The sequence below is a fragment of the Anguilla rostrata genome, chromosome 19 (assembly GCF_018555375.3).
Source record: "Anguilla rostrata isolate EN2019 chromosome 19, ASM1855537v3, whole genome shotgun sequence".
Classification (NCBI taxonomy): domain Eukaryota; kingdom Metazoa; phylum Chordata; class Actinopteri; order Anguilliformes; family Anguillidae; genus Anguilla; species Anguilla rostrata.
Window position 1 is genome coordinate 6,449,515 of NC_057951.1, and position 27,011 is coordinate 6,476,525.

At 44.3% G+C, this 27,011-nt stretch overlaps 3 protein-coding genes and 2 long non-coding RNA genes across 16 annotated transcripts in view; 2 read left to right on the forward strand and 3 right to left on the reverse strand.

The window, feature by feature from the left end:
- Window positions 1–2,879, reverse strand: part of LOC135246092 (uncharacterized) — a 25,444-nt gene extending 22,565 nt beyond the window's left edge. The window contains exons 1-3 of one of the 2 annotated variants that reach the window (XR_010327494.1): window positions 2,826–2,879; window positions 2,555–2,711; window positions 2,089–2,153 (exon numbers count right to left, since the gene is read on the reverse strand). This is a non-coding gene — a long non-coding RNA (uncharacterized LOC135246092). Of the gene's footprint in view, window positions 1–2,088; window positions 2,154–2,554; window positions 2,712–2,825 lie in introns of those variants that run through there. The other variant, XR_010327493.1, reaches the window with a different exon arrangement.
- Window positions 2,880–2,919: 40 nt separating this feature from the next.
- irak4 (interleukin-1 receptor-associated kinase 4) lies at window positions 2,920–9,730 on the forward strand. Of its 2 annotated transcripts, XM_064319592.1 has the most exons (12): window positions 2,920–3,071; window positions 3,381–3,542; window positions 3,768–3,913; window positions 4,328–4,498; window positions 5,075–5,235; window positions 5,792–5,856; window positions 6,301–6,415; window positions 7,159–7,268; window positions 8,003–8,189; window positions 8,268–8,330; window positions 8,703–8,861; window positions 9,306–9,730. In XM_064319592.1, the coding sequence occupies exons 1-12, from the start codon at window positions 2,920–2,922 to the stop codon at window positions 9,351–9,353; spliced, it is 1,539 nt and encodes a 512-aa protein (XP_064175662.1). In that variant the 3' UTR covers window positions 9,354–9,730. The 2 variants fall into 2 exon arrangements, with proteins under 2 accessions (XP_064175662.1, XP_064175663.1); XM_064319593.1 differs by having other exon boundaries at window positions 2,979–3,542.
- Window positions 9,731–9,949: 219 nt separating this feature from the next.
- On the reverse strand, window positions 9,950–17,595 carry LOC135246082 (twinfilin-1-like). 3 transcript variants are annotated; one of them, XM_064319604.1, is made up of 9 exons: window positions 17,444–17,595; window positions 16,290–16,367; window positions 15,695–15,873; window positions 14,771–14,866; window positions 14,114–14,218; window positions 12,539–12,664; window positions 11,934–12,084; window positions 11,464–11,585; window positions 9,950–10,912 (listed from the first exon to the last, which is right to left on the reverse strand). In XM_064319604.1, exons 1-9 carry the CDS (start codon window positions 17,466–17,468, stop codon window positions 10,742–10,744), a joined length of 1,053 nt encoding a protein of 350 aa, XP_064175674.1. In that variant the 5' UTR covers window positions 17,469–17,595; the 3' UTR covers window positions 9,950–10,741. The 3 variants fall into 3 exon arrangements, with proteins under 3 accessions (XP_064175674.1, XP_064175672.1, XP_064175673.1); XM_064319602.1 differs by lacking the exon at window positions 17,444–17,595 and adding an exon at window positions 16,616–17,372; XM_064319603.1 differs by lacking the exon at window positions 17,444–17,595 and adding an exon at window positions 16,655–17,370.
- Window positions 17,596–20,223: 2,628 nt separating this feature from the next.
- LOC135246095 (uncharacterized) overlaps window positions 20,224–27,011 on the forward strand; it is an 84,375-nt gene continuing 77,587 nt past the window's right edge. Inside the window, exons 1-2 of the long non-coding RNA XR_010327497.1 lie at window positions 20,224–20,347; window positions 20,462–20,628. This is a non-coding gene — a long non-coding RNA (uncharacterized LOC135246095). The remainder of the gene's footprint in view (window positions 20,348–20,461; window positions 20,629–27,011) is intronic.
- Window positions 20,448–27,011, reverse strand: part of LOC135246065 (protein NLRC3-like) — a 60,208-nt gene continuing 53,644 nt past the window's right edge. For all 8 annotated transcript variants that reach the window (XM_064319559.1, XM_064319565.1, XM_064319563.1 and 5 more), the window contains 6 exons: window positions 26,481–26,654; window positions 25,222–25,482; window positions 23,382–23,555; window positions 22,557–22,718; window positions 22,281–22,327; window positions 20,448–22,050 (listed from right to left, as the gene is read on the reverse strand). In XM_064319559.1, the coding sequence (XP_064175629.1) occupies window positions 21,437–22,050; window positions 22,281–22,327; window positions 22,557–22,718; window positions 23,382–23,555; window positions 25,222–25,482; window positions 26,481–26,654 (1,432 nt within the window). In that variant the 3' untranslated portion in view covers window positions 20,448–21,436. The remainder of the gene's footprint in view (window positions 22,051–22,280; window positions 22,328–22,556; window positions 22,719–23,381; window positions 23,556–25,221; window positions 25,483–26,480; window positions 26,655–27,011) is intronic.

The following is a 27,011-nucleotide window of genomic DNA, read 5'->3' on the forward strand; positions in this document are numbered from 1 at the left end:
CGTTTGGTGACCTTTCGCATGCGCAGTTTTAAAAGGCCGAAATTTAAAGCCGACTTTACTACGTTTACATGCGCAAATAAATCGAAAATTTGCGCAAAAATTTTGGAATTAATTGAATGTTTCTCAGATTTTTACCATACCCGATTAAGATAATAAAAAAGGCGATTACTTACAACTTCTACAACTTCCTCCACAACTACCGAGAGCTGTGTTTTTCCCGTGCTTTAATGGTGATTGATGACAGGTGCGCGGACATTCGGGTACTCTGTTGCAGGTGCGTTTTATGTCCACAAGAGGGAGCCAGCATTCCTACTCGTTTAATACAGACGGCCCCGGTTGAAGCCGTCGTTAAGAAAATAATTAATGAAATGTCATACAACAGCACTGTACTTTAAAATAATGACAACATTTTGGTAATTTTGACAAAAGAATCTGCGCTGATGCACTCCCATTATAAATGTTACAATGATAAACCCTTAAATCGAGTTTGAAAAGCCGAGTTTGAAATGGTGGCATGAAGCTTTAATCTCAAAAGTTTTACAAGCATGGCAGTTCGCGTTTTTATACCCTGGAGAAGTGGAAACTATTTAATGTTTAAAACACAAGTGCGTCCGATTTTCCAGGCTATAATGTGGATTATAGACTCCATATTAATACAGCTCCAGGAAGACAACTGACAACATTGAAATTTCCTCAGCGAAACATTAAAACTGTCTAGTAAAGATAATGAACTCTCTCTCCGATATATCCTCAGCTAAGATAACCAACTCCCCATTGACACAGGCCAGGGAGAATAATTGATATTTTCTCAGCAATATCATAATGAAGATAATAAACTCCCACACCAACAGGTCTGCAGTTAAGTGAACTTCACTTTATACAGAGATAATCAACTACTCCAACACTGAAATTTCCTCAGCTTAGATATTCAACTCCACATCAAAACAGCCCAGCTAAGATAATCAACCCACCTATTAACTAGATGCCTGCATCCAGACCTGAGCCTGGCAGGGTCCATTAACACAGCCCAAGGAAGATAATCAACTGTCACGTTGTATGCTGTTGTATGGCATTTCATCTGCCCCAATGTCCCCCACAGATTCAGAGCAGGTGCCCTCCCTGTAAGGCAAGGTGAGACAAGAGAAGGACGGGAGTCATTGTGCTCATAACTTTAAACACAAAAACTCTTAAAAGTGTTATTTTATTTTTAAAACTGTAAAACACAAAATTATGTTCCTAATATGAAGACAAGGAGATTGTGGCAAAACATGTAAACTACTCTGTGAAAGCTGATTCTGATTTGAACAAGTGATTCAAATTGTTATCCTCCTATTGTTATATTCCAGTGGTTCAATCACAAATTCCCAGCCTCTGAAGTTGGATTGTGCTGTCATTGTTCAATTAAATAACATTAAATAAGAACACTTTTACTTTCATTAGCTCTTTATTGTCCCCAGAAGGCAATCTATGTGCAGCAAATCCAAATAAGTTTGACAACCAAGATTCACATTACAAGGACAAGGAATAGCTCTCTCTTTCGCTCTCACACACACATATATATATGCACATTGCGCACACACGCACACAGACAGTTTCTCCTCTCTCTCACTCTCTCTCTCACACACACAGTCTCTTCTCTCTCTCTCTCTCTCACACACACACACACAAAATCAGACTCTCCTCTCTCTTTCTCTCTCACGCACACACAGACACACAGTCTCTCCTCTCTCTCTCTCACACACACACACACATACATGCATTGCACACACACGCACACAGACACACAGTCTCTCCTCTCTCTCTCTCACACACACACACACACACACACACACACACACACACACACACGCACAGACACACAGTCTCTCCTCTCTCTCTCACTCTCAGTCTGTCTCACACACACTCATGGTGGAACATGCACAGAGATAGTACATACAGTCATAAGGGTGTTGTAGTTTGTACACAGTCCCGGATTCACTGTCACCAGTTCTGCTAGCTCTCCTGTGCCTGGGGAGAGGAGGGGGGCCATGCAGCTCCCCTGTCCCTTTAGGAGGGGGCGTTTTTTTAAAGCAAAACGACCACACTTACCAAAAAAAAAGATCTTTTAGGGTCCTCTTCCTCTTCATTGATAAAACTGACTGTTCATTAAGCCTCTGAATGAATGAACAAAATGAGCTTAAGTTAAATAAAAACTGCCAGTTATCCAAGTTACTCAGATATCTTCCACTTATTGTACAAACGTAAACTCATCGTGTTCCGAACAAAACACGGGGAAGCGACCGCTTCCACAAGAAGTTAACGTCCGTTCAACGTTAGTTTTTCTCATGAGGAATGTGGCTTGTAGTTTTAGGCTTTATGTGCGCTAACAGTTACTGGTTGCTAAAGTTCGCTTAATTTCAGCTGATTTACAGTTTCTGATGCGATGCCTGCCTGAGAAGCTAAAAACAGCCATTTCAGTCCACCAAGGCAACTCACAGCTAATCCTGCCTAACAGACAGCTTAGTAAATACACATAAAATGTTACCTAATTCAGAATTGAACTTTTGAAACTTACCGAGGAGAAAAACAAGTTGACGGAATCGGAATGTTCAAGACGAATGCGATTAGCGCCATTACAAACTCGGTTCGCTCTCCCACCAGCCGGCGCAGCCGAGACCAGTCCGCCTCTCCGGCGGACCGAATGCCACACTACACAATCGCGCAAAAGCCGTCTGTACATACAAGGAAACATGGAACCGGCCTCAGTTAGTTAGGAAACTTCACACCCTACATATTAGACTGTACATTGGCGTAAATAACGCATTGAAAAAGAGTACAACACTCACATGGCAATGCGTACTACTAGCGGGCTACTTCCGTGTCACGTGAGTCAAATAGAGGATTTTAAAGGGGACGTGCAGATTACTGTAGGCCGAAAAAATGAATTTAAAGGTGAAAAACTCGTTCACTATTATACAGGGAAGTTGCTCAATTTTGGAAACCCCACGGCAATACTGTGAACAGTTAGTACAGTGTCATATAAAGTACAATTTTAAGCAGATTGTGGACACTTTTGTAACAACAGATGTAAGGTAAGGACGAATATTGATAGCTGTGCTGCAGTTAGCCAGTTTGACAGCTTCAACTAGCGCCAATAGTAGATTAAAAGGAAAGTTAGATCGCGAAACACTACGTTCGTAAAGAAAGGAAACTGGCCAGGTTATGCCAGCATTTTGTTTTACGTATTTTTTATGCGCAGACACATCTGCAAACCAGTGGGAATAGGGTAACAAACTAATATTGATTGCTAAACAAACCTGTGCTACCTTGTTAAAATTGAAATGGTATAGGTGAAAGATAACGATAAATGGTGTGTAACGTGCCTACATTCAACAACGTAGGATGAATAACGGAATAACCTCAGCGACATTTGTCCGGAGCCTAAAGCATAGCACACTGCGTCAACTGTCCGACTTCTTGGACCCCCAAGACAGCTGGAAAAAGGTCTTAGGGGATATTCATAAACCGACTGGGGAGCCGAGATACACACAGCTTCATCTAAGGTAACGTTGCACTGACATTGCTGGACTTGCTAGCCTGGTAACATGCATATTCGATTGCACTTCGTCATAATATGTTACCAAATAATTACGCTCACTTCCTTTGCTTTGCCTAGATGTTACTAGTTACCAATCGGATACCCTATTGAATTCCCGATATTGTCTTCGGACAATAGGCAGCGACCCGCACTGTATACGTTGCGCTTATTGTCACATGTTTGTATGCAGGAGATTTGAAAGGTTGGTGTCGATGGGACGAAGTCCTACGATGGAACTGCTCCATGACTGGGGCACCACGAACTGCACAGTGGGGGAACTGGTGGATATTTTATGCAGACACCAGTTACTGGCTGCAGCCAGTCTTTTGCTCCCAGGTAAAAAAAAAAAAGCATCCAGTGTATTTTACATAGTACCCTGATAATTTCATATTTTAACAAGTAACAACTGCAGATCACAGCATCTTAAACTACTGGATTTTAAATTTTATATTTTAAAATTACTTTATTCTGTCCTATGTGTAGTGTCTTGTGCATTTTAAAACATCTGTTTTAACATGGTTGCAATCAAAATCCCCCTCTGGGGCTATAAATATATTAGTATATTCATTCGTATTCAGATCTTCTGATATAATGGCTGGAGGACAACATACATGAACACAGAATGGGAACTGAAGTCTGTGTAAGGACTATTATTTCGGTGTGCTGTAAGTCACCACCTGTAGGGGTAAGTGTTTCTGACACTTTAAAATGTTTGTTTTGATGTTTCCGTCCTATATATTGTTTTTTCAGGCACAATTAAAATGGATCCAGGCGTACAATGCAACGTTCCAGTTCAGGAATGCCTATCCCCGAGTAACCAGGTAACGCGTGTGATTGGTCAGAAGGAGCGGGCCAGTGAATGTCCACTTCCTGACAGCACCTCAGCACCAGGGGAGAAGGAGGAGGAGCCTGATGACACAGGTAAGGAGGAGGAGCCTCACGACACAGGTAAATGAAGTTCCACACCATGCAACATGGTTGAACAGTCCTTTTAGCATTTAAGTGTGTTGGTGGGTGCTACGCATATTCTTCAGCTAGAGTACATGAATCCATACATATATTTAAAAAAAATATATACCACAGGCATATAATCTGCCCAACAACACTAATGTGTGCAATAATGTATTATTTGGTCAGAGATTCCCCATTACCTTCCCATAACAGTTTAGCCAAGTTTCAACAACCAATTCGAACCGCGTGGCAGAGGATGGGTTCCCCCTCTAAGCCAGGTTCCTCCGGAGAGTTGTTCACTAGCAGTTTTTTTTTCCCCCTCAACACTGACTAACTTTTTCTTCCCACTGGGATGTTTAGTTTTTCTTAATCTGTGTTTTAGGTTCAGAGTCGGTCTCTCAGTTTTCCCACTTCCCGCGCAGCGTCTTTGTGCCGCTGTGGCCGAAGGGAAGGCGTGCGTTTTGCGACTGTCAGCGGCCTCGCCGGCAGACGGAGGCGTCCGTTCTAAAGACGCGCCGACGACTCCTTTTTTCGACCCTTTCCCAGGGTTCTACAGGTTCTCCTACGACAGGCTGGCGAAAATGACGGGCGGCTTCGACGAGCGGCCCGCGGCGGAAGGCGGACGGCGGCTGGGCGAGGGGGGGTTCGGGGTGGTGTACCGGGGCTGCTTCAAGGGGAGACAGGTGGCGGTGAAGAAGCTCAATTGTGTAAGGCCCCCCCGAAATCCGTCCCTGTTCTGTCCCCCGTGTGTGGTGGCTCTCCAAGGCAAAAAAAAAAAAGAAAAGGAAAGAAAGAAATTACACTGCTGCTTGGGGTTGAAGTTCTATTCCGAATAAACTTTCTGCAAATGTCAGACTTGCCCTGCGACATTTTTATTATGTTAACGAGTATTAAAAAAATTGATTCCCGAGATCACGTGATCAAAATGTTCTTAACTGAACGTTCTAATGCTGACGTAACTCACTACCGTAGAAAGCGGTTGAGCCCTAGAACGCTGACTTAGAATGCTGAAAAAAACATTCCAAGGAAGAAAAGAAGTTTGGTGACAACCAGACAGTGTTTTGCCCTAAATTACCGCAGACCCAAGAAGACCAGTATCTGTGGGCCTGACAACCAGCTTTAAAACTCAACTTGCCTGTTGTATCTAAGAATATTCCGTGAGATAACGCTGCATTCGTTGCCATGGTTAAAAAGGCAGGCACCGCTTTAAAACTGGGCGGAGAAATGATTGTTTTTTTGTTTTTTTTTGTCCCCCGTTTGCAGATGGATGACATCTGCCCTCAAGAGCTGAACATTCAGTTTAACCAGGAGATCCAGACGCTCAAGATGTACGTCTCTAAGACCAGGCCCGACGTAAACGGTCTCCACTGAAATCTAAGCAGAAACATTTCATTTACTTTGATAAAAATGGAGAATTAATTTGTTTGTGCATTGGTGGCATCAGAAGAAAAATCTATTGAGAAGAGTTATTTTGTGTCGTTATAACACCGATTGTCAGGACAAGCAGTCAGTGTTGGTGATTTTTGAAAGTGCTCATTGTCATTTTGGTGATCAGTCATATTTAGGCGATTTTTAAGGTGAGCAGTCATTGCTTGTGATTTTGGTGAGGTGAGTGGCCTTAGCATGTGATTTTAGTGCGAGTGGTCACTACAGAGGGTTTTAGGGTAAAGGCTTATTGTAGCTTATTTTAGGATGAACGTTCACTGTATGCTATTTTAGGGTGAATGGTCACTCCGCGGTTGTAGGGTGAATGGTTTTGTTCTTGGTCTCAGGCTTAAACACGTGAACCTGGTAGAGATGGTGGGATTTTCCTCTGACGGGGACCACCCCTGCCTGGTGTACGAATACATGTCTAATGGCTCCCTGCTGGACAAGCTGGCCTGCCTGGTGAGTTATTATTACACATCACTCTACATCACGTTACACTTCATTACTCTACATCACATCACACTACATTACACTACATCACATTACACTACATTACTCTACGTCACATCACGTTACACTACATTACTCTACATGACATTACTCTACATGACATTACACTACATTACTCTACATCACATTAGTCTACATCACATTACACTACATCACATTAGTCTACATTACTCTACATCACTCTACATGACATTACTCTACATCACATTAGTCTACATTACTCTACATTTGTCTACATCACGTTACACTACATTACTCTACATCACATTAGTCTACATCACATTGCTCTACTCTACATTACATTACCATTGTGTTGTTCAGCAGAGGCTGCTGCTATTAAGAAAAACCTAAAAAAGATTCAAAGAACAGAGTTGTCATCAATATCAGAGCCCAGATAACCACAATTGTTTAAACCTGTTATTGTTCATCCAGATGAATCAATTACACATGCTACTGTTCATCCAGACGCATACCCCAATGTGACTTAGTGTCTGCATTTGTTTTAATCGCTTTTCTTGTCCTTCTAGGGTTTTGTATATGTAAAAAAAAATTCTAATGAATTTAATCAACCTACTAAACAGTATCGTAAGAAAAAGCTACGACTTGCCAGCTTCAGTCTGATCTGTCACCAAAACCTTAGTCTGTGCTGATCAGGATTACTTATCCGTGCGTGTGCGTGTGCGTGTCTGCAGGGGGGATGCCCTCCTCTGTCCTGGAGTAGGAGGTGTGCGATCGCCGTGGGAACAGCGAGGGGCCTCGAGTACCTGCATGCGAACCACCACGTCCACAGAGACATCAAGAGGTTCTCCATTTCCCGCACACTCAGCGTACCGTCCTCTGTGGCCTCTGTCTGTCGGGTGAAGAGGGCTGCTTTTACAGGGCGTTTGTAAAGGTTTTGGGACGCCAGCATCGCGGCCCTCACACTGCATCCGTCACCAAGATCAGACCCCCCCCCATCCTGTACGTCCAAACACACGCCAAATTACAATGCATTTCAGGGGCGTGCTGATCTAGGGTCAGTTTCTTATTTCTCCTCATCATTGATTTGGTTCGAAAGTGGACAGGGGGAACCTGATCCTGGATTACTGCTGCTGCTCTGAGAGGCTTCAGGAATGCAGGCCTTAAACTCCGCTGTAATCTCACCCCAGTATTATCTAGTAACAATGGCGCATAACTTGCGAACAAACTGATGAAGTAGGCAATTGCTATGGTCGCCTTCACTCCCATGTCAGTAGAGGCCATTAGCCCTTTAAGGTGCGAGATCACAAACAAGTGATTAGAATGTTCTTAAGTGAACATTCCAAAGCTGATGTAACAATCACTGCTGGCAACTGAAAGCGATCAAGTCTTAGAACACTGACTTGTAATGCTGAAAAAACATACCTTAAAAAAAAACACCTTCTCTAAAAAGGGAGAATGAACACAAAAATAGAAGTCTGCGAGGGTGTCTCTGGAAGATTTTTTTTTACAAACCTTGCTAACTGCAGCAGTAGCTGACTTATAAAGAGGTAACAGTTTTGTCCCCCCCCCCAACAGCGGGAACATCTTGCTGGACGAAGCGATGGCGCCCAGAATCTCGGACTTCGGGCTCACGCGTGCCTCGGCCAAGCGGACGTCGTCGACGGCGCTGACGGAGAAGATCGTGGGCACCACGGCGTACATGGCGCCGGAGGCTCTGAGGGGCGAGATCAGCCCCAAGTCCGACATCTTCAGCTTCGGCGTGGTACGGCCTCTTCCCCTGCGCCCCCCGTGGGCTCCGATGGAACTGCACCCTTGACCTCGCTGGCTTTCTCTTTGACAGGTGCTGTTAGAGGTGCTCTCCGGACTCCCGCCAGTAGACGATAGCCGTGAGCCACAGTTCTTGGTAGGAATCCACCCCCCAGCATGATTCCAATGACTCAACCCCAATGACTTCACATCAGGGATCTCAAACTGAAATCCTGGAGGGCTGCAGTGTGCTGGGTTCTGATGTGCTCCCGCACTTAAAGTGCTTCATTTCAGTCACTGACCGATTAAAGTGAGTCCCGCACACCTTGTTTCCAAGGCCTAAAATGGCTGCCGATTGAAGGAAGTCACAAAAACCAGCAGAGACTGTGGCCCTCCAGGGCTGGAGGTTTGAGGACCCTTGGTTTACAGCATTCAGGGGAACGTTTTTTTTTTTTGAGGGGGTGGTGGTGGTGGGGTGGGGGGGTGTGTTTAGAGTGCGCGAGGCTGAACAATGAGGCTTCTTTTTCAGATGGAAATGAAAGACGAAATAGAGGATGAAGAAATGACGCTGGAGGACTTTGTAGACAAGAAGATGGAGGGCCGGGAGCCGCTGGCCGTCGAGAGGATGTTTTCATTGGCTCAGCGCTGCCTGAACGAGAGAAAGGGGCGTCGGCCAGACGTCAAACAGGTCCGCCCCTTCTCGCGTTGCGTCCAAGGGAAGTGGGGCGCTCGATGTCCCGTTTCGAGAAGCGCGAGGTGGCCCGCACCCTCCGTTTTAGGAGTGCTCTGTACCCCAAGTTATGAATTGGCTTCAAATTGAAACTTGTGACACCGTAGCAAAACATCACCATGGAAACCAACTTGTTTGCAAAGCCATTTGGTTAGGGAGGTTAGGGACACCGCCATGTCCAGGACTACTTCCAGCACTCAAGTGAAGAATCCTGGAATGTTAATATGTATTACTTCATCATAAAATGACATACAAACTCATGCGTTCATAAAATGAGCAAACAGTTCTTGATTTATGACATCGCTGTGCAAGCCAAATAACTTGTTCCCTAGCCCGTTTTTGTACGTGAATGCATTGCATCGCAGCACATCGGATCAGTTTGTTCTCTTCTCCTCCGTGCAGGTGCTGAATCAGCTGGAGGACATCCTCGCAGCACCGTCAGAACGATAAGAGCGAAGTGTAGCTCACAGCGAGGGACCGAAACAAAGTTTGGGGCACAAACCAGCGCTCGAGAACCAAGCAGCGGTCAAGAGAACTAGCCAGTGCTTCAGCCTGTGGACATAAGCATCCCCATCCCCACCCTTACTCCAAAGACTTTTTTTTTTTTACATTTGTGTGTGAGAGTATGAATCATTGCTGTACAGTTCCATGTCCAAAAACTTTACGCAGAGGTCTGGTTTGATTGAAGTTACAGAAACTAGGAGCACCAAAGTAACTTTTCCGGTTTTATGAAAATGAAAAGCCTCTGGGAGGCAATGAGGTGCGCTCAAACCGAACCTACGCCCGAATGTACGATTTCAATAAAATAAAAAAACTTTTTAAAAACACCTGTTGTGTTATTTCAATATTTTATTCTTCTTTTTTTTAAACACTTAAAACAACAACAACAAAAAAAAAAACATTGAGAGCAAACAGAACTGATAATCACCATTTTGAGATTCGCTGTCTTAATGAAGGCTCCGTTTTTGGAGCACGGATGAAGTTCCGGAAGTTCCGGAATAGTGGCTCGCACGCCGCACCGACACAACGCGAGAAACACCGCAACAGTGGCTGCACCCTTTTATTGCATATGTGAAGTGTGTCAGACAGCTCGAGATTCAGGAAGAAGACATGGTCCACAAAAACAATCACTCAAGAATATACAGGCACTACGCCCTGCGGCGAGACTCCATTAAAACAGACGACAGACCCCTGGTACAGTACATGCATAGAAAAATAATTACTTTTCAGCAGTGGAGTGTTCTGTAAACCCCAGCTGTGTCGAACCAGTGTTATTTCGTGATTATAAAAAGAACCGTAGTAAAAGAATGAACGCTGCAAACAGCATTTTTTTTTTTTTTTAATATTAGCCTACGACTATATAAAGTTTAAGAACAGAATCTTAAACTCAATTTGGTCAAATAAGTAATGGCACCCTTTGAGGCGTAGAACTGGTTAGTTGCTTCTCAGTGTAATGAACCCGCCATTTCCGCACACGTTCCGAACGTCCCGTTGACTTCCCTTCGACCCCGCGTTCTTGCGACGAGCGATGTGGAAATGTTTGAAAGCCATCGGATCAATTCGTTAGTTTAGTCGCTCTGTGAAAACCCTCTCGTGCGCCCAAATCCGCATATGTACTGTACAGCAAGCTCCAGGCGGAAGTTTGTGTGGTGTCTGAAGTGTGTTTTTTTTTTTTTCCTTTTTATGTGCATAGGTGTGAATTTTTGTGGGTTTGGTTGGAGCTTTGCAGGACTCGTTTCTAAACGGGCTTCCTTGCCAAGTGGAACGTTCCATTGACGGGTTTGCTTGCCGAGCGGAATGTTCCACCGTGGGCGGAAAGCGGGGGGGTGCGCCTAGTCCTAGTCCTCGTCCTCGTCGTCCTCCCCGGGAGGGCGGATCATCCTGCGGCCCCCCCTCTTACCGGCAGGCCCCCTCGGCTTGGCGAACTTCTGCTTGTGCGCGTGCTGTTTGGGGTGGACCTCCTCGTACAGGAAATCGCCCGTCAGCTCGTCGCCGTTGTCGATTTCAATCTGCGGGGGAGGGGGGGAGGGGGGGGGATTTCTTTCGTTAGCTTTCGAGAGGACGGCGGGATGCCAAGTCCTCAACTCAGGAAAATTTCACAGCAAACGTCAGGGTCCGAAACCAACTGCTTCTTGAACCAGCCACCAGCCAATGTGAATGTCTGGTCAAAAAATTTACCAGACATTCACACTCGGGTCTGTCGCTGGTTTCAGACCCTGAAACATCTTCCAGTCATTTCCTTCAAAGCCATGAAGGAAACATCTGAAAAGCCTTCAGAGAAGAATAAGGATCAAATCCCACTGAAAAAGGAAGTCAGTCTGTCTGTCTGTCTAAGAAGAGCAGGACCATTTATAGAATGCAAAGATAAAATATTCAGATATTAAAATCGTAGCCACTCTAATAGCTATTTATTAGCATTCCATTCAGTGCTCCCCCTTCAATAGCGGTCACAATTTTCTCTTTAATTCCACAGTGCATTCGGCGAACTATGACCTCGGAAATCTGGCCAAGAAGCCCACTTCCTGCTCAAGGGGCTATCAAGAGGTTTGTGTTTTCGCACCTTTTTTTCGATTTCCATCTTGAGGTTGTTCTCAGCCATGTCCACCAGGGGGCCTTTGCAGCTGGAGTACAGCATCCTTTCCCGAACGCTGCAGGAGTATCCGGGCATGGAGTAGATGAAGACTGAAAGCACAAACACAGGACCGCGCGCAGGCACGCACCACGAGCGCAACGTTAGCAGGTGCCGGCGGGTAAAGCCCCTTCCAGCCCAGGTTTGAATATTCGGACTCCGCCCCTGCTAGCGCTACAGCACAAGATTAAACAGGTAACGTGAGCTGCTCTTCGTGAGAATTCCCCAAAGTAACCCTAACCAGGACGCAAAACCGGCCTGCCACCCGCTCCCTCTTAGCCTGCCCGCGATGAGACTTCCGAACAGGACAGAGGCGCGCAGCCTGACACGTTTAAAGTTCTTGTACCTCGTACGTGAAAAGGGGTGTAGTTTCGGGAAGAGGCCTTGGGGGAGGTCCTCACCTGTAGATTCGAGATGGTCTCCCTCGTGGGAGTGCTTGTAGAGGAAGAAGTGGTAGCGGGCGGAGTCCTTCGGGATCCTCTTTGGCAAGTCCGCAATCTCCGTGGCGACAGTGCTCGACAGCTTTATGATCTCGTTGGCAAAATCGATTTCCTGTCGATGAACACATCGTACGACGTATTTAAATGAACTTCCGCCATTTGATAAGCTCGGTGGAATTAAAAATGCTTTCACATTTAAAATGCACAATTACACTTTTAGAATGCAGTCAGAACATTTATGAAAAATTACTCATTAGAAAATTTTTAAAAATACAGTTCTGAGACACTTTATTATCATGCAAAGACTTAGTCATAGCTTTACAGACTTCCATTAAGATTTAGCCATAACTTTACCAACTTAGATTAAGACATAGCCATAGCTGTACTATGTGAACCTGACTTGATGCTTATGGCTATGGACAGCTGCTACTTTAACAAAATTGTGCTTTATCCAATGTGTGTTTGTATCTCTTCCGAAGCCATTTGGTTGCGTTGGATAAAAGCATCTGCCAAACAAAATGTAATACAATGTAATATGAACATGTGTCCCTGGGGGTTTTTCTTACAAGCTGAACGTAATCGAGCTCCTTGTTCCTGAACTGTTCCAGAGCTCGGACGGCTTCTCGGTGAACGGGGAGGGCCACGCCCTGGAGTGTCTGCAGCTTTGTGTCCACGCCTATGTCAGTCTGAACCTGCGCAGCACAGGGCGGCGGTACAGTAGAATGGTTAGAGATTGCAGGTTCAAATCCCAGGTGACACTGTACTCCAGAAGGCGGCGCATATCCTGAACTGCTCCAACAAAAAAATATCCCATTTTATAAATTGACATTGACATATAAAAATAAAAACATTTTAAGTCCCTCTACATAAGGGCTTCTGCTGAGAAATTAATGTACATATATAAATAAGAGAAAGCAGACTGCACACTGAGTTCACATTTACTGGCTCCCCAGTTATATTAAAGACCCCATGCAATCAGAACCATCGGGTTCCATCCATGAGCTGCGCAGAGTTACAAATATCACACATAACCACAGCTTCCTGTTCCCATGGGTTATTTTTCCCCCTGGTTTACGCTTGCAGGCTGTCCTCCTGCCCTGGACCTCCAGGCAGCTGCGCTGCAGCTGGGGTCGCTTCCTTTTATGGAAGTGAGAGACGCTGCTCCGTGACATCACGTGATGCAAGCTGGAATTGATACCAGCTTTGTTTCCCCCAGAAGGGAACCAAACAAACAGAGCCTACTTTGAAGTCTTGCACTTTCTCGAAATGAGACGCGCTTCTTTAAGAAGTGAGTCTGCCCTCAGTTAACCCCTTGGATCCACACTTTTGGATACGACAAAGGAAAAACCTCAAATATATGCTAAACAGTCTCAGCTGTCTGCAAACGTCATTATTATTATTATTATTATTATTAAATAATAATAATAATATTATTATTATATCATCCCGTTTCCGTTTCCTTGGGTGCAAGTTAACCAGCGTGCCGGTGTCGTCCTCTGGCACTGCCACCGCGGGCTTCAGCGTCGGCGGAGTGATGGACTGTCCCATGCTGCGCTACGCTACGCTACGCTGGGCCACAGCGCTGACCCTTCTGCTAGCTGGCAGAGAGCAGCCGCGCTGCCTCTGAATCAGCTGGATTAATACTGCTGCTGCCTCCGTTCTAGACAGCCAAGAGTGCAGCCTGCCTGCCAACCCACTACCTCACTCTACATTATATGCACCAGTGGGGACCTTCTGGCATTTAACAGATGCTCCTATCGAGCTACTTACAGAAGCATATGTGAAGGTTTAGACAAAGAGCAGAGATGAGCCGCAGTTCAGTTAAGCTCTGCAGTCGAGTTCAGCTCTGTACTCAAGTTAAGCACTGCAGTAGAGTTAAGCACTGTAAGAGGGAAATTGAGGATGTGGTGTTTAAAGAAGCAGATTGGTTTTGATACACGTGTGAGAATGTGTACGTGTTGTGTTCACACCTGTCCGTGTGTGTGCGTGTGTGTGTGTGCGTGTGCGTGCGTGTGTGTGTGTGTGCGTGTGTGTGCGCGTGTGTGTGTCTGCGTGTGTGTGCGCGCGTGTGTGTGTGTCTGCGCATGTGTGTGTGTGTGTGTGTGTGTGTGTGTGTGTCTGCGCGTGTGTGGCTGTGTTACCTCGTTGAGTTTGATTTTTCTGAGCTCCTCCTCGGCAGCGCTCAGTGGGAGTGGGGCAGACTGGGAGGTCAGGTGCTTCCTGTATCCGCTCAGCGACACGTCGTCCTGCAGGGGGGGAGTGTTCCGCATTAACTTTCATTCTCACTCGTATCCCAGAAGGACTGCGGCACACAAAAGAACCTGAATTTGCCGGCCTTTCGTGACAGAGTAGAAAGTTGGAGAGCTTTGCTCCAAAATGGCTGCCACAAGTCAGCCAGGTGGGCTGCCGCACGTCAGAGCTGCTGGCTGCAGTGAGTCTCCGCTCGGAGATAAACATTCAAAATGCATTCTCTTGGCACTTAAATATTCTGCGTGGCGTTGTGTTGCTACAGAGTGCGGACGCACCATACCGAACACACCACCAGGTGGGGCACTGCTGTTGTACCCTTAAGCGAGGCACCTAATCTGAACTGCTTCAGTAAACACCCAGCTGTATGAAGGGGCTGTGTGCAAAGCCTGTACGCTGCGTACCCTGCTCTAGATACGACAGTTGGCTAAAGGCCCAAAATGTGCAGGTAAATGCAGAGGAATCCCAGGTTCACAAGGTTTCCGCAACACCAGCTGCTCACAGCGCAAGCTTGACAACGCACCAGCGCGGCTGTGAATTGCCCCACGTACCCTTGTGGTGCCGAAGACCTCGTCTTTTATGTGCCCTCCTCCAAACTCCTTCTTCAGCGTAGCTCTCGTCGCTGCGTACAGCATTTTCTGGCGCACCTATTTGGCGAGAAGTAAATCTGAGTGAATCTAAATTTAAATACACTTATTTGACACTCGGTTTCACACTCATCCTTCTGAGAAGCGTCCTGTGGAGACCGCAAAAGGTCTTTGGGTGGTGAGACGGACAGTGCTGAGACGCGTTCACATTTCCTGCTCGCGTTGACTTCCAGAGTTAGCTGTGCATTATGCAAAACTGACCGAGAGATCAGCATTGCAAATACGGGCACAACAAACGGTTCTTCTCCTTTTACGGTCAGGTTTTCCCTGCTAAAAAAAAGCGTTCACCTTCGAATTCCTTTAAAATGAATTCACTGCAATCAAAAACATCGTGGGGAAGCAATGCGGACGCACAGCTCTTATATGGGAAACCGGGCAAGGTGTTCCCTGTGTTCACAGTCCCAGGTGACGTGCAAAACGGCCAATCATGCGTGCGGCAGGGTACTGCGCCAGTGCACCGTGACCGTGAACTGCAAACGGGTTCTACGTTTTCCAGAAAGCGCGATCCCTGGACGTGTTCGGACGCGCTGCGGAATGTTTAAGCCAAAAAAAAAAGAGAGAGAAACTATGGCCTTCCGGGTACTAGTCTAACCCCCCCCCCTCCCCCGCTATATACATTTAATAAACCACTCCTGAATGACTAAAGTAGAACACCTTCTGCTTTGATGATCACTTTGCAAACCTAAAAATTAAAAGCAGGCTTCCTCCCTTGAGAAGTGAAACACAGCAGACTTCTGCACTTCGAATGACACAGCTTCGATTGCATGTATGGTATGCGCAGTTGTGTCCAAAATATAACCTGGAGGAGGTTGTCGTGACGGAGCTTACAGGGGATTTGTCAGGCGACCAGGCCAGGAAGAGCCACTCGTATCCCTGGTTATTGGTGGAGTCCAGCCGGTACAGGATGTAGGACGGCTGGTCGTCGTCCAGGACGGACAGGACGCAGGAGTCGTACTCCTGGTCCCACTGCTTTGCAGACGTTCGGCTGTCGCCCACCACCAACTGCTCTGAAACACAGCGAGGCGGCCTGTGGTTAACTGGAGGTCTAGCTAACCGCTCAAACTCACCACAGGCTAAACCCATTTGTACTGCCAAAGCTTTGAGGGTAGGATCCCAATATCTGAATTACAAAATTAACAGGTGCACTGCAGTTATAATGAGTTACACGTGTAAAATCAGGCAGCAAGGCATGTCACATGGCAAAATAACTGCGTGTACTGCATTAGACATGCAGTACAATGCATCTCATGTGACAAAGTAACTGACATACAGACAGTGGTCTGTCAATGTTCCTGCTGAAATTCCACACGTCTTTGCGAGGAATCATACAGAAGCTTATGTTCATAAACATACATTAATACTTAAAGGCTAGGCCTAATACGGGTGCACGAGATAAAATAAGGAAATAAAATTCGCTACTTACCATCTTCAATTACGATTTTCAGAAGCCGGTAGTCACCGTTCCTTGCACTTGCAAAGATGTCTTTCACTTCCCCGGAAGCTGTGAAGAAACGGAGCAAGTGATTTCGATGTCGACCAAAGAAAAAAAGCTCGCGACATTTTCCGAATCTCCAAAAAAGAAAACGATAATTCTGATTGCATGTTAAATTCAATTAATTAACTGTTAATCTGGAAAATTCAGGCATTATTTTCGTTATTCCGTTAAAACAGCGTTTTATGTACAACACTAATACACAGAGAAGACGACGCAGGGTGGATTGCCCCTGCACTAACATGCAATGCACTAACCTTTGTGAAATGCTGTGGTGTCGAGCGAACATGATTTACCGAATTGCACAGAACCTGCAGTTTGGCGCTGTCGAAAAAGCTTAGACGCAAATTGCACCAAATACACAACATAACGTGATTTAACTATGTATTTATGCATTGGGGGCGTGGTAGTCCCAAATGATAGCCATTTTTCCTCCCGGTGATAAAAAAAAACAAACAAAAAAAAAACAGAAACAACCTTAAACAATCGTCTTGAAATTAAGGCTATTTTGGATTGTAGCCATAAAGCATGCCAAGCAGTTCTCGTCTGTGAACTGAATTCAGTATTTGCCTTTAAAGTAGGTAGATATCGAAACTAACGAAATGGCTAGATGTCATTCAGATCACCTGAGATTCATTTTCCGAAGCCATCACACTGCTTTTCGCTCGTAGCTGCTCGTTTTGATGATTAGGCAACCCGTGTAGCTAGGCGTTGCCTGAATTCGCTCCAGCGGCGTAAGGACAGTATTTGCACCATACCTTAGGTTCGGAGTAACACAGAAGCGCAAGCGAGCTGGCTAGCAACTGCACACAACCAAATGGGAAGCCGAGAGTACCTTATCTCGGATATGCACGACCACATTGGCCCAATAAATCATTTGACAAGCAAATCCGTTCGTTATCTTACTAGATAGCGCTAAGGTTGCAATACACGATGAAACAACAGGTCTTCCGTAAAATAAATTCCATTTTGTTGTAGGACAAGTCAATCTAATGCAGTCTGTAGCACACAAGAATTTCTCACATTCTTGTATTATATTTTAGGCTACTAAAAGCCGCAACATCTACAAATATTAAACGATTTACCTGGAATGCCCGTTTGGTGGGACATGGTGCTTATTTCCTCGAACTCCACCGGCTGTTAATGGGAAGCAAAGAACAAGGAAGAAGGATACCGAACTACAGTAACTTGACCTGGCTCATTAGTGACGTCATCACGCCGCTGCTCTGGATAGTCACGCAAAATAGTGCGGCTCACTGCGTTCTCTTGAGAAAATGTAGAATTCATGCACAATTTCCCCTTACCCCAATCATGGCCCAGAGTATTTAAGTGACTTCAATTTAATTGGTGCACATGACAAATGCTGAGCATAACTGAAATGCAACAAAATGGTTTCTTTCATAACTGCAAATGAATCCTAATACTACTACAAGCAGTAGTAGTAGTACTAATAATAATAATAATGTTATTATTATTATTACTACTACTACAGAATCAGAGTATAATGGAAAGTATTATGTTCAGTTATGTCACCCACCATAGGCTTGCATATGGCCGCACCCAGTCATGACCAGTATGACACTGAGCGTAACTTTTGTGCATGTTTTCACAGAATTGCCTGACTAGGCCTTTATTGACTGACTCCATCCCTTGCGTGGCTCAGACGTCTGACACATACTCTTTCATAGCTCAAGACCACAGACACCACACAAAATGGCCACCAAGAGCACTGTTCAAAAGCTCACGACTAGGCTACTCATGCTGCCCGAGCCCGTTCTCCTCTAGCCGGCTCAGGGTGTCGGTTCACAGGAACTTGGTCAACACACAACCACAGTAGCATATTATCATAATTAGTATCTTAATACTACTGCCACAGACTGAATTCTACAATTTGAAGTGTTTCATCAGAGGATAATGATAATGAAATGGTAGATGGTAGACTATTGCCATTCTGAGGAGATCTACATCTGGACATTACATCATCAGACATAGGCAGGGTAGGTATTTTGGGGCTCAGGGTTGCAGTAAAGAGCCGGGTTGGGTTGGGGGAATTACAGGGCTCTAATGAGGGACTTTCCCTAGTCAGCCCACTGCGTGGAGCTCGCCGGAGGTCAACTAAGCAAGCTGCAAGGCGGGACCGAGTCAGAGCAGGAAACCATTATGCCTGAGCTTGTAAGAATATCCACTACCCCGGCAAACTCCCCGAGCCACGCCCACTGCTGCGGCCTCCGGTGCATTCCCCAAGAATTTCCTGCCGGGATGTGGATTCAGACAAAGATGGTGACGGAAACTAACAAGATACACGTGTTGTAACCCGAAGTCGACGGAATGCAGTGGACAGCACGTTGCAGTCTGGTTGTAGTCCGACGGAGGAACCTAGTGGATGTGTTGAGACCAAACAGCCTTAAGATATGTATATTTACATGAAATATCCCTATGTCATGTTATTCAAGCGGAACACTGTCAGTAAGTGAAACGATGATCTTCGGAGCAAGCTCACTAGCAAGCTAGCGGGCAAAGGGGGAAAGTGCAGGGGTCAGAAAGTAAAAGTCCTGCCATGTGTTTCTTTTACCCATGAACTCAGGTCAGCCAGCTGATTTCCCCAATTAGTTCCAACTCATGGCTAAAGAATTGTGCTAAATAGCAAATTCAGGTGATTGGAACAAGATCCTGGGGAGGACTTATACTTTCTGAACCTGGCTTTTCCAACTCTACTAGCTGGCCTACCAGCTACCCTGGCTTTGTCAGTCACATAAGCCAATGTGACAGCACATTGTTACTCAATTTAGCAAGGTAACTTCCCAGTCAAATGTCAAACCTATTTGTAAGCATGCAAAAGGCAGCACTATTTGGACTGGAAGGAGGATCATATAAAATGATTTTTTTTGTTAACAAAATTGACTTGTCACTTTGCATTTGCATGTTTTCAAAACCACCTCAGAATTGCTTATCAATTATTCCAGAAATATGACTGACTTGTGACAAGGTTTGAGATAAAAAAAAAAATAATTCCATGCCTGCCAATCAAACCAGAAAACGACTGTGGTGCAGTAGACAAACTTACCCAACACAGGTCAAATTTACCAGCATTATCCTGTCGTTAGTTTCCCACCCTGGTCTGGGAGAAGCCGGGTTCAGAGGTGGGGACTGCTTCCCAACAAACAGCAAGCTGTGTAGATTCCAGCCCCACCCTGATCTATTCATACTGAGCCATTACGTAATCGCATGAAGAATATAAAATAACTACTATGATATCAATTGGGTTTAATACATCACACAACAGTAAATCACAACAGTAAACATTAAATATTTTTTATAATTTGGGTTTAATCACTGAAAATCATTGTAAATACAGAAAATTATAGCAACAGGTTCAAACTAAATAAAGATGACAATAAACAAGGAAACTCAAATGGGTGCATATGCATGCGTGTGTGCATGTGTGTGTGCATGACTGCGTATGTGTGAACTTAAGGTCTCAGCTACAATTATTTTCATGTCTACAAATGTTTTCTCATATTATGTCACCAATGATTAAGGTCATGTAGTGCACTTGTGCCAACCAGCCCCTACACAGGGATGGTTGGCACAATGTTAAAATGCTAGTTACAAAGAAATCATTTTCAATTCAAATAAAAACCTGACAATATGAATATTCAAAGGAATACATATAAAATAATAAATGTATAAAAATAATAAATATAATATACAATAGAGCTGAAACTGGTACAGGCATGCAGTTAATACTGTGATAACACATGCATTATTCATATGTATAATGCATGTTATCACATTAACTACATGCTTATACCAGGATTGTTTGGCACAACCATAAAATCTGTATGCCCAACAACCCCGCTCACATTGGGTCTGACCTCTGGGATAATATGATGTTACCCAGCTAACATCACTCTCACAGACTTTGAAACCTCACATCAAAATGTATGTGTGTGGGTGTGTTTAGGTGGGTATGAGTGTTTACAGTATGTGTGTGTGTGTTTACGTGTGTGAGTTTGTGTGCCTGTGTGTGAATGTCGATGTCTGTGGGTGCATATGCGTGCGTGTGTGCATGTCTGTGTGCATGACTGCGTATGTGTGAGCAGGTGTGTGTGTGTGTGTGTGTGAGTGCGTAGGTATGTGTGTGCAGGTGGGGAACAGAGTGTATATGTGTGTGTGTATGTGCGAGTGCATATGAGTGTGTGGGTGTGACTGTGTGTGTGTGTGTTTGCGTGTGGGGGAATATGCATGTGTGTATGTATACATGTGTGTAGTTGTGTATGTGTGTGAGTGTGTGCCAGTCTGTGCATGTTTGTGTGAGATAAGTGCGTGTGTGCAAGAATAAGAATGTGTGTGTGCATATGCATATGTGTGTGTGTGTGTGTGTCTGTGTGCATATGCATATGTGTGTGTGTGTGTGTGGTTGCATATGCCTGTGTGTGCCAGCATGTGAGAGAGAGAGTGTGTGTGTGTGTGTGCACGTGCGTATGCATGTCTGTATGTGTGTGTGTGGTTGCATATGCGTGTGTGTGCGTGCATGAGGGTGTATGGGCGTGCGTGTGTGTATGAGAGGGCGTGCGTGTGCGAGAGTAAGGCTGGAAACACACTTGATTTAAATGACGTGGCCGCGTACACAAAATGGCTGTCATGCGTATCCTGCGGTCATTCAGAGCGTCCTTTGTGCACGTCCTCAAAAATGAATGCTACGTGTCTGCAAGGTGCAATACCCGCGTAAACCACGGGGGCAGTATTCATTTTACGCCTAGTGACGTGACTGATGGCAGGAAGCCAGGAAGGATGGTGTTATCATTTGAAGGGAAGCCATGATCTGCCCCCTAGTGGATATACCTTTAAAACCTCCAGTCAGACAGAAAGGAAGCAGGCGGGCACGTGAACAATATCGCCTGGGACACAGCCACTTCATGTGCATGTAGTGTGAGATTATTCAAGTATGTTTCCAGCGTAAGTGTGTGTGTGTGTGTGTGCGTGTGTGTATGCATGTCCATGTGTGCATATGTGTGTGACAAGTGTGTGTATGAGTGTGTGTGCATGTGTAAGTGTGAGAGCAAGTGTGCGTGTCTCTACTCCAGTTGCCAGAGGGACACTGACGACGAGTCATACACATAAAATCCAGCACAGAGGGGTGTGTGTTGAGTGAAGTGTGTGCAGAATCTGTGCAGGAGGGTCAGTGTGTCAGAGTCAGAGACGCTGTAGAAGGACAAAGTGCTGGCCGAACGGTCCACACACACTCCTACCCTGTACACACACACTCCTTCACCATCACCACCATCATCATCATCATCACACACTCCTGCTCTGCGATAGGGAGAGGGGGGAGCAGGTAGGTCTGTTTGTTTCTCATTGTGCCTGACAGAGTAACTGTGTTTATCACACTCCAGGCTCCAGGAGTTTTTATTCCATCCAAACGCACAGTGAGATTCCCCTCCTTTCCTGCTGATTCCTTCATATGTCACTGCTATACAAACCCATCCTCTCTCAGACACACTCCACTCAGCCTCCCAGTAACAGGATTCACACACACTCTCTCTGCACACAACCTGGGGCCGGTGCTCAAATCTCTCTGGATGAGCAGGATATGGTTCCTCTATCCATGTGTGTGTCACCTTCCTGTTCCCCTCAGACAGATACAGGTTTCTGTGCGCTGTGTTTGGATCCAGTGTGAGCTGACAGCCATCTGCACACCAGAAACAAAAATTAGATGAATTATTATTATTGTTATTCACCTCATTATGTGTGTGAGAGAGAAAGAGCTGTGATAGTACCTGCATGTGTGTTTGTGCACATGTGTGTTTCTGTTTGAGTGTGTTTGTGTGTGTAAGAGACTTTTCTGTAATGTCTCACTCTCTCGCACACACACACACACACACACACACACACAGCAGTGTTCTGTTTCGATAGACTCACATTTCCTGGGTCCTGGTTTGGTCCTCTTCTCTCCCCCATGGTCCACACTGTAAGAAACGGCAGAACAGAGAGTAAGCGTGCGCGTGCTTGCGTGTGGGTGTGTGTGTGAGGTGCAGTGGAAACTCTCTGTACTTACAGCAGTGTGAGTGTGTCCAGTTTAGCAGCAGACAGCGCTCTCACTCCAGTCTCCTGGGTGATTGTATCTCAGGTCCAGCTCCCTTAGGTGTGTGTGTGTGTGTGTGTGTGAGGTGCAGTGTGTAAACTCTCTGTACTTACAGCAGTGTGAGTGAGTCCAGTTTAGCAGCAGACAGCGCTCTCACTCCTGAGTCTCCTGGGTGATTGTATCTCAGGTCCAGCTCTCTCAGGTGTGAGGGGTTTGAACTCAGAGCTGAAGCCAGAGAATCACACCCTCTCTGTGTGACTCTACAGCCTGACAGCCTGCAGAGAGAAGGACAAACACACCTTACACACACTAATATAAATGAACAGGACTGTGTGTGTCAAACACATAGCAGTGTGTTACACACCTTACACACATTAACATAAACTAACTGGGCTGTGTGTGTCAAACACATAGCAGTGTGTTACACACCTTACACACATTAATATAAACTAACTGGGCTGTGTGTGTCAAACACATAGCAGTGTGTTACACACCTTACATGCATTAATATAAGCAGGGCTGTGTGTGTCAAACACATAGCAGTGTGTTACACACCTTACACACATTAATATAAAGTAACAGGGCTACAGTTGAATATAAAATAACAGGGCTTTGGAATTAATTATCATTATTTAAGAGGATGACAGTTTAAATTTGAACAGGTTCAATTAGTTTTCATAATTTTGAAGAATGTATGAATACAAATTATTTCACGCTTCTCAAAAAGATGTTTTGTCCAATTGATGTCAGATTAAAATGTGTGTTTCTACCAAGAGGAAGAACAGGAAAATGTTGCTTTAGTTCTGTGAAGAAAAATAAATCTCTTGTCAACAAAACATTTGTAACATTAGTGCTATATTTAGTCATTATTAACGTTAGTGTTGTATTTAGTCACACTGGAGCATTTTTTGTTTGAGGGGGTTTGTGTTTGTACTCACCCCAGTCTCTGCAGTTTACAGTGTGGGTCCTCCAGTCCAGCAGAGAGCGCTCTCACTCCTGAATCCTGCAGCTCGTTGTCTCTGAGCTCCAGATCTCTCAGCTCTGAGTGAGGGCAACGCAGGACTAAGGCCAAAACATCGCAGCAGCCCTCTGTGAGATTACACCAACCCAGCCTGTGGAGAGACCACGCACACACGCGCACACACACACACACACACACACACACACACGCACAAGCACACACATACACACACATACACACACATGCACAAACACACACACAGACACATGCACAAGCACGCGCACACACACACACACACAAACACACACACACGCACACGCACACACACACACACACACACACATAATTGAAATTAACCGCTGATTGTGAGACTGTGGACCTTGGCAGCAGATAGCCTACATGTGGAATTTCCTATTTGTACAGTATATGCGTTTCTGGGAAGTACACACAGTACACACAAAACAGGAAGAGGTTATATTAATTAAGTTTAAAAAGTATTCTGACTAATCTACAAAAGAAAAGGGTTACCACTTTCTATTAACAAAAAATAAGGAGCCAATTCAACTCAAGGTTGGGGGCCTCCGCCCTCCGGCAAGGATTTAATTTCCGAACCCTTTCCATATTATGCCCATATAATTTGGGGCACAGTCTGATTGCAAACATATTTAATTTGCAAACACAAGAAACAGCGCTAGTGCTAGTACGGTCTACAAACATCATTATTTTTTAAACACATTCAATCTTCATCATAATGAAGTTACATAATAATATAATTTCACTAACAAATTAAGAGGCCTGTTAATATTCTTGCCATAAATTTTAAAATATTCACTCAGATAAAATGAAAACACGTTCAATACTAAATGATGCAGCATAACACCAGTGTTACACTGCATTGTTGTGAGCACCTGCGTTTTTCCAGGAGCTGTAACTATAATTTCAGTTAGAGCTGGAGAGAGAGGACTAGAACATGAACAGTACATTCGGCAAGTGAGTGTTTTATTAATGGTGAAGTATGCGATAATGACATAATCAAATTCATTTTGATGTACTGTCTCGAATGATTCACTTTAATAAATCAAAATTCCCAACACTAGCTACGCACTCACTGTTGCACCCACAGACAAATGAATTGCATCTACTGGCCACTGACTGCAACTACAGGTACACAGAGGACCAAAAAGCCTAAATTAAAAATAAATAAATAAATTACTCAATGAATGAATGAATAAATAAATACAGATGCAAGACAATGTAAAAATAAATGAATGTACACAGAAATAAATTAATAGATAAAATCTGACATAAATGGGTATTTGCATTTATTTACTTCCATGTTTATTTCTTGATTCATTCATTTCTGTATATATTCATTTTCTTATTTTTTAATTAATTTATTTCTGTATATATATTTTTTGTATTTATTTCAGTAGTTTTTCATCCATATGATAATGAGGGGACTGTCAATGAAAATGTGTCATAGTGTCACATTATTCCCATTGGTTACACTCAGAATTACCCTCTCTTTTAAAATATTTTGGGAGATATTGCCAAATCAAAGTCTGTTTTGGCGATATGCAAGTGAATTTTTTTACCGGAAGTATTTTTTGGGTGCTGTACTGTATGTGCATGTCAAAGGATCTAAATGTATGTAATCATAAATTCTTTGTTGTGCTAAACACATTATTTGTTGTGCTAAAGAAAGAATGCTGGTGGACATAGCAGAAAACAAAGAAAATAACTTTTTATTTCACTGCACAGAGCCATAATCACAAATTCTATTTAGTTGAGGTCACACAGTACACAGCACTACTCACCCCAGTCGCCCGATTTTACAGTTTGGACTCATCAGTCCAGCACAGAGCAGCTTCACTCCTGCATCTCCCAGGTTATTGCAGCTGAGGTCCAGTCTCTGTAGTTTACAGTCTGGACTCATCAGTCCAGCACAGAGCAGCTCCACTCCTGAATCTCCCAGGTTACTGTTGCTGAGGTCCAGATCTGTCAGGGGTGAGTTTGATGACTGGAGAGCAGAGGCCACAAATTCACATGACTTCTCTGTGAGCTCACAGCTGTTCAGTCTGCAAAGAAGAGTTCATATATTATTGTATAATAATATTAGGTAAAACAACGCATGTAATATTTGAAATATAACAAGTTGTAACAAGATTGATACCCACTATACCCCATACCCACAGGATATGGCTGTATTTGAACAGGTTTTGGCCCTACACAGCTGGGTGAAAGCTGAATGTATTACTCTTTAGTGTTCACTGCTGTTGTACCTAGGTACTTAACCCGAATTGCTTCAGTATATATCCAGCTGTAAAAATGCTAAAAGTTGTTTTTAAGTCACTCTGGATACAACCGTATCCTAGATGCCTGTAATGTAACAATTGTTGTGTTCTATGATGAAGAGCTAAATTGAGATTTCAAGGTATGCAACTCATCTTCTGAGGAAGACGTCTGAGCAAAACTCTCCAACTGCAGCACCTAGGACCTGAGAATTAGACATCCTGCTGGACTGAACTCTCAAAGTTCCACAGATGTAATTCTGACCCAAATAGCCCCTTTTCTAATTCTGTAACCTGCTGGACTAAAGTCTGATGGGCTGATTCATTTGAGACTCTGTTATCAGAAACATCAGGGTAAGAAGGGCTCATATCCTGTATTTCTCTGGTGCTTGTGCATTCGGCATTTAGCTAAAACTGCACTGGATCTACATCCCATTTGCACATAGTTATACATGTTGGCTCATAAATTACTTCTTCATGGCATGAGTGTATGAATTGCAAGATGCCTAGATCAACGGTATTTTTACCACCTCAGATAAAAGGTCTTAGTGTCAGAGAACATAAGGTGAATGCCTGACAGTAGACAATCTGCTCTCCGGGGAATACAGCCTTGCTGCTCATCCCCCCAGTCAATGATCTTATATGTAAACCCACATTTACACATAAACATCTAGGTTACAAGTTCAGAAAATTTGTTTCGTCCCTGCAGCAAAGTTCAAACCGTTACACAGCCATAATCACTCATTCCATTTAATTAATGTCACACAGTACACAGCAGTACTCACCCCAGACTCTGTAGTTTACACTTTGGACTCATCAGTGCAGCACAGAGCAGCTCCACTCCTGAATATCCCAGGTAGTTGTTGCTGAGGTCCAGATCTCTCAGGGGTGAGTTTGATGACTGGAGAGCTGAGGCCACAATTTCAAGGGCCTCCTCTGTGAGCTCACAGCCACTCAGACTGCAAAGAGGAGTTCATATATTATTGCATGATTAAATACTGCAATATACTGTAAAATCTGATATATTCAATGTAGCAGTAATTGTGTTAAGTGATGAAGAGTGATATTGTTGATTGTTGATCTGTGCTACACTCTCCAACTGCATCACTTTGAGCCTGAGAATTACACATCCTGCTGGACTGAAAATTCTACACATTAAAATTTCACCCAGATTGCCTCATTTCTTCTGACATTTGGCACAGATACAACCGAAAGTAAAGATGCAAGAAATATTTTTTCAAAATTAAATTATTTCATTTCCATGTCTGCCTAATTTTCTATAAAGGTATTTGAGCCTATGTTTTTAAATTATATAT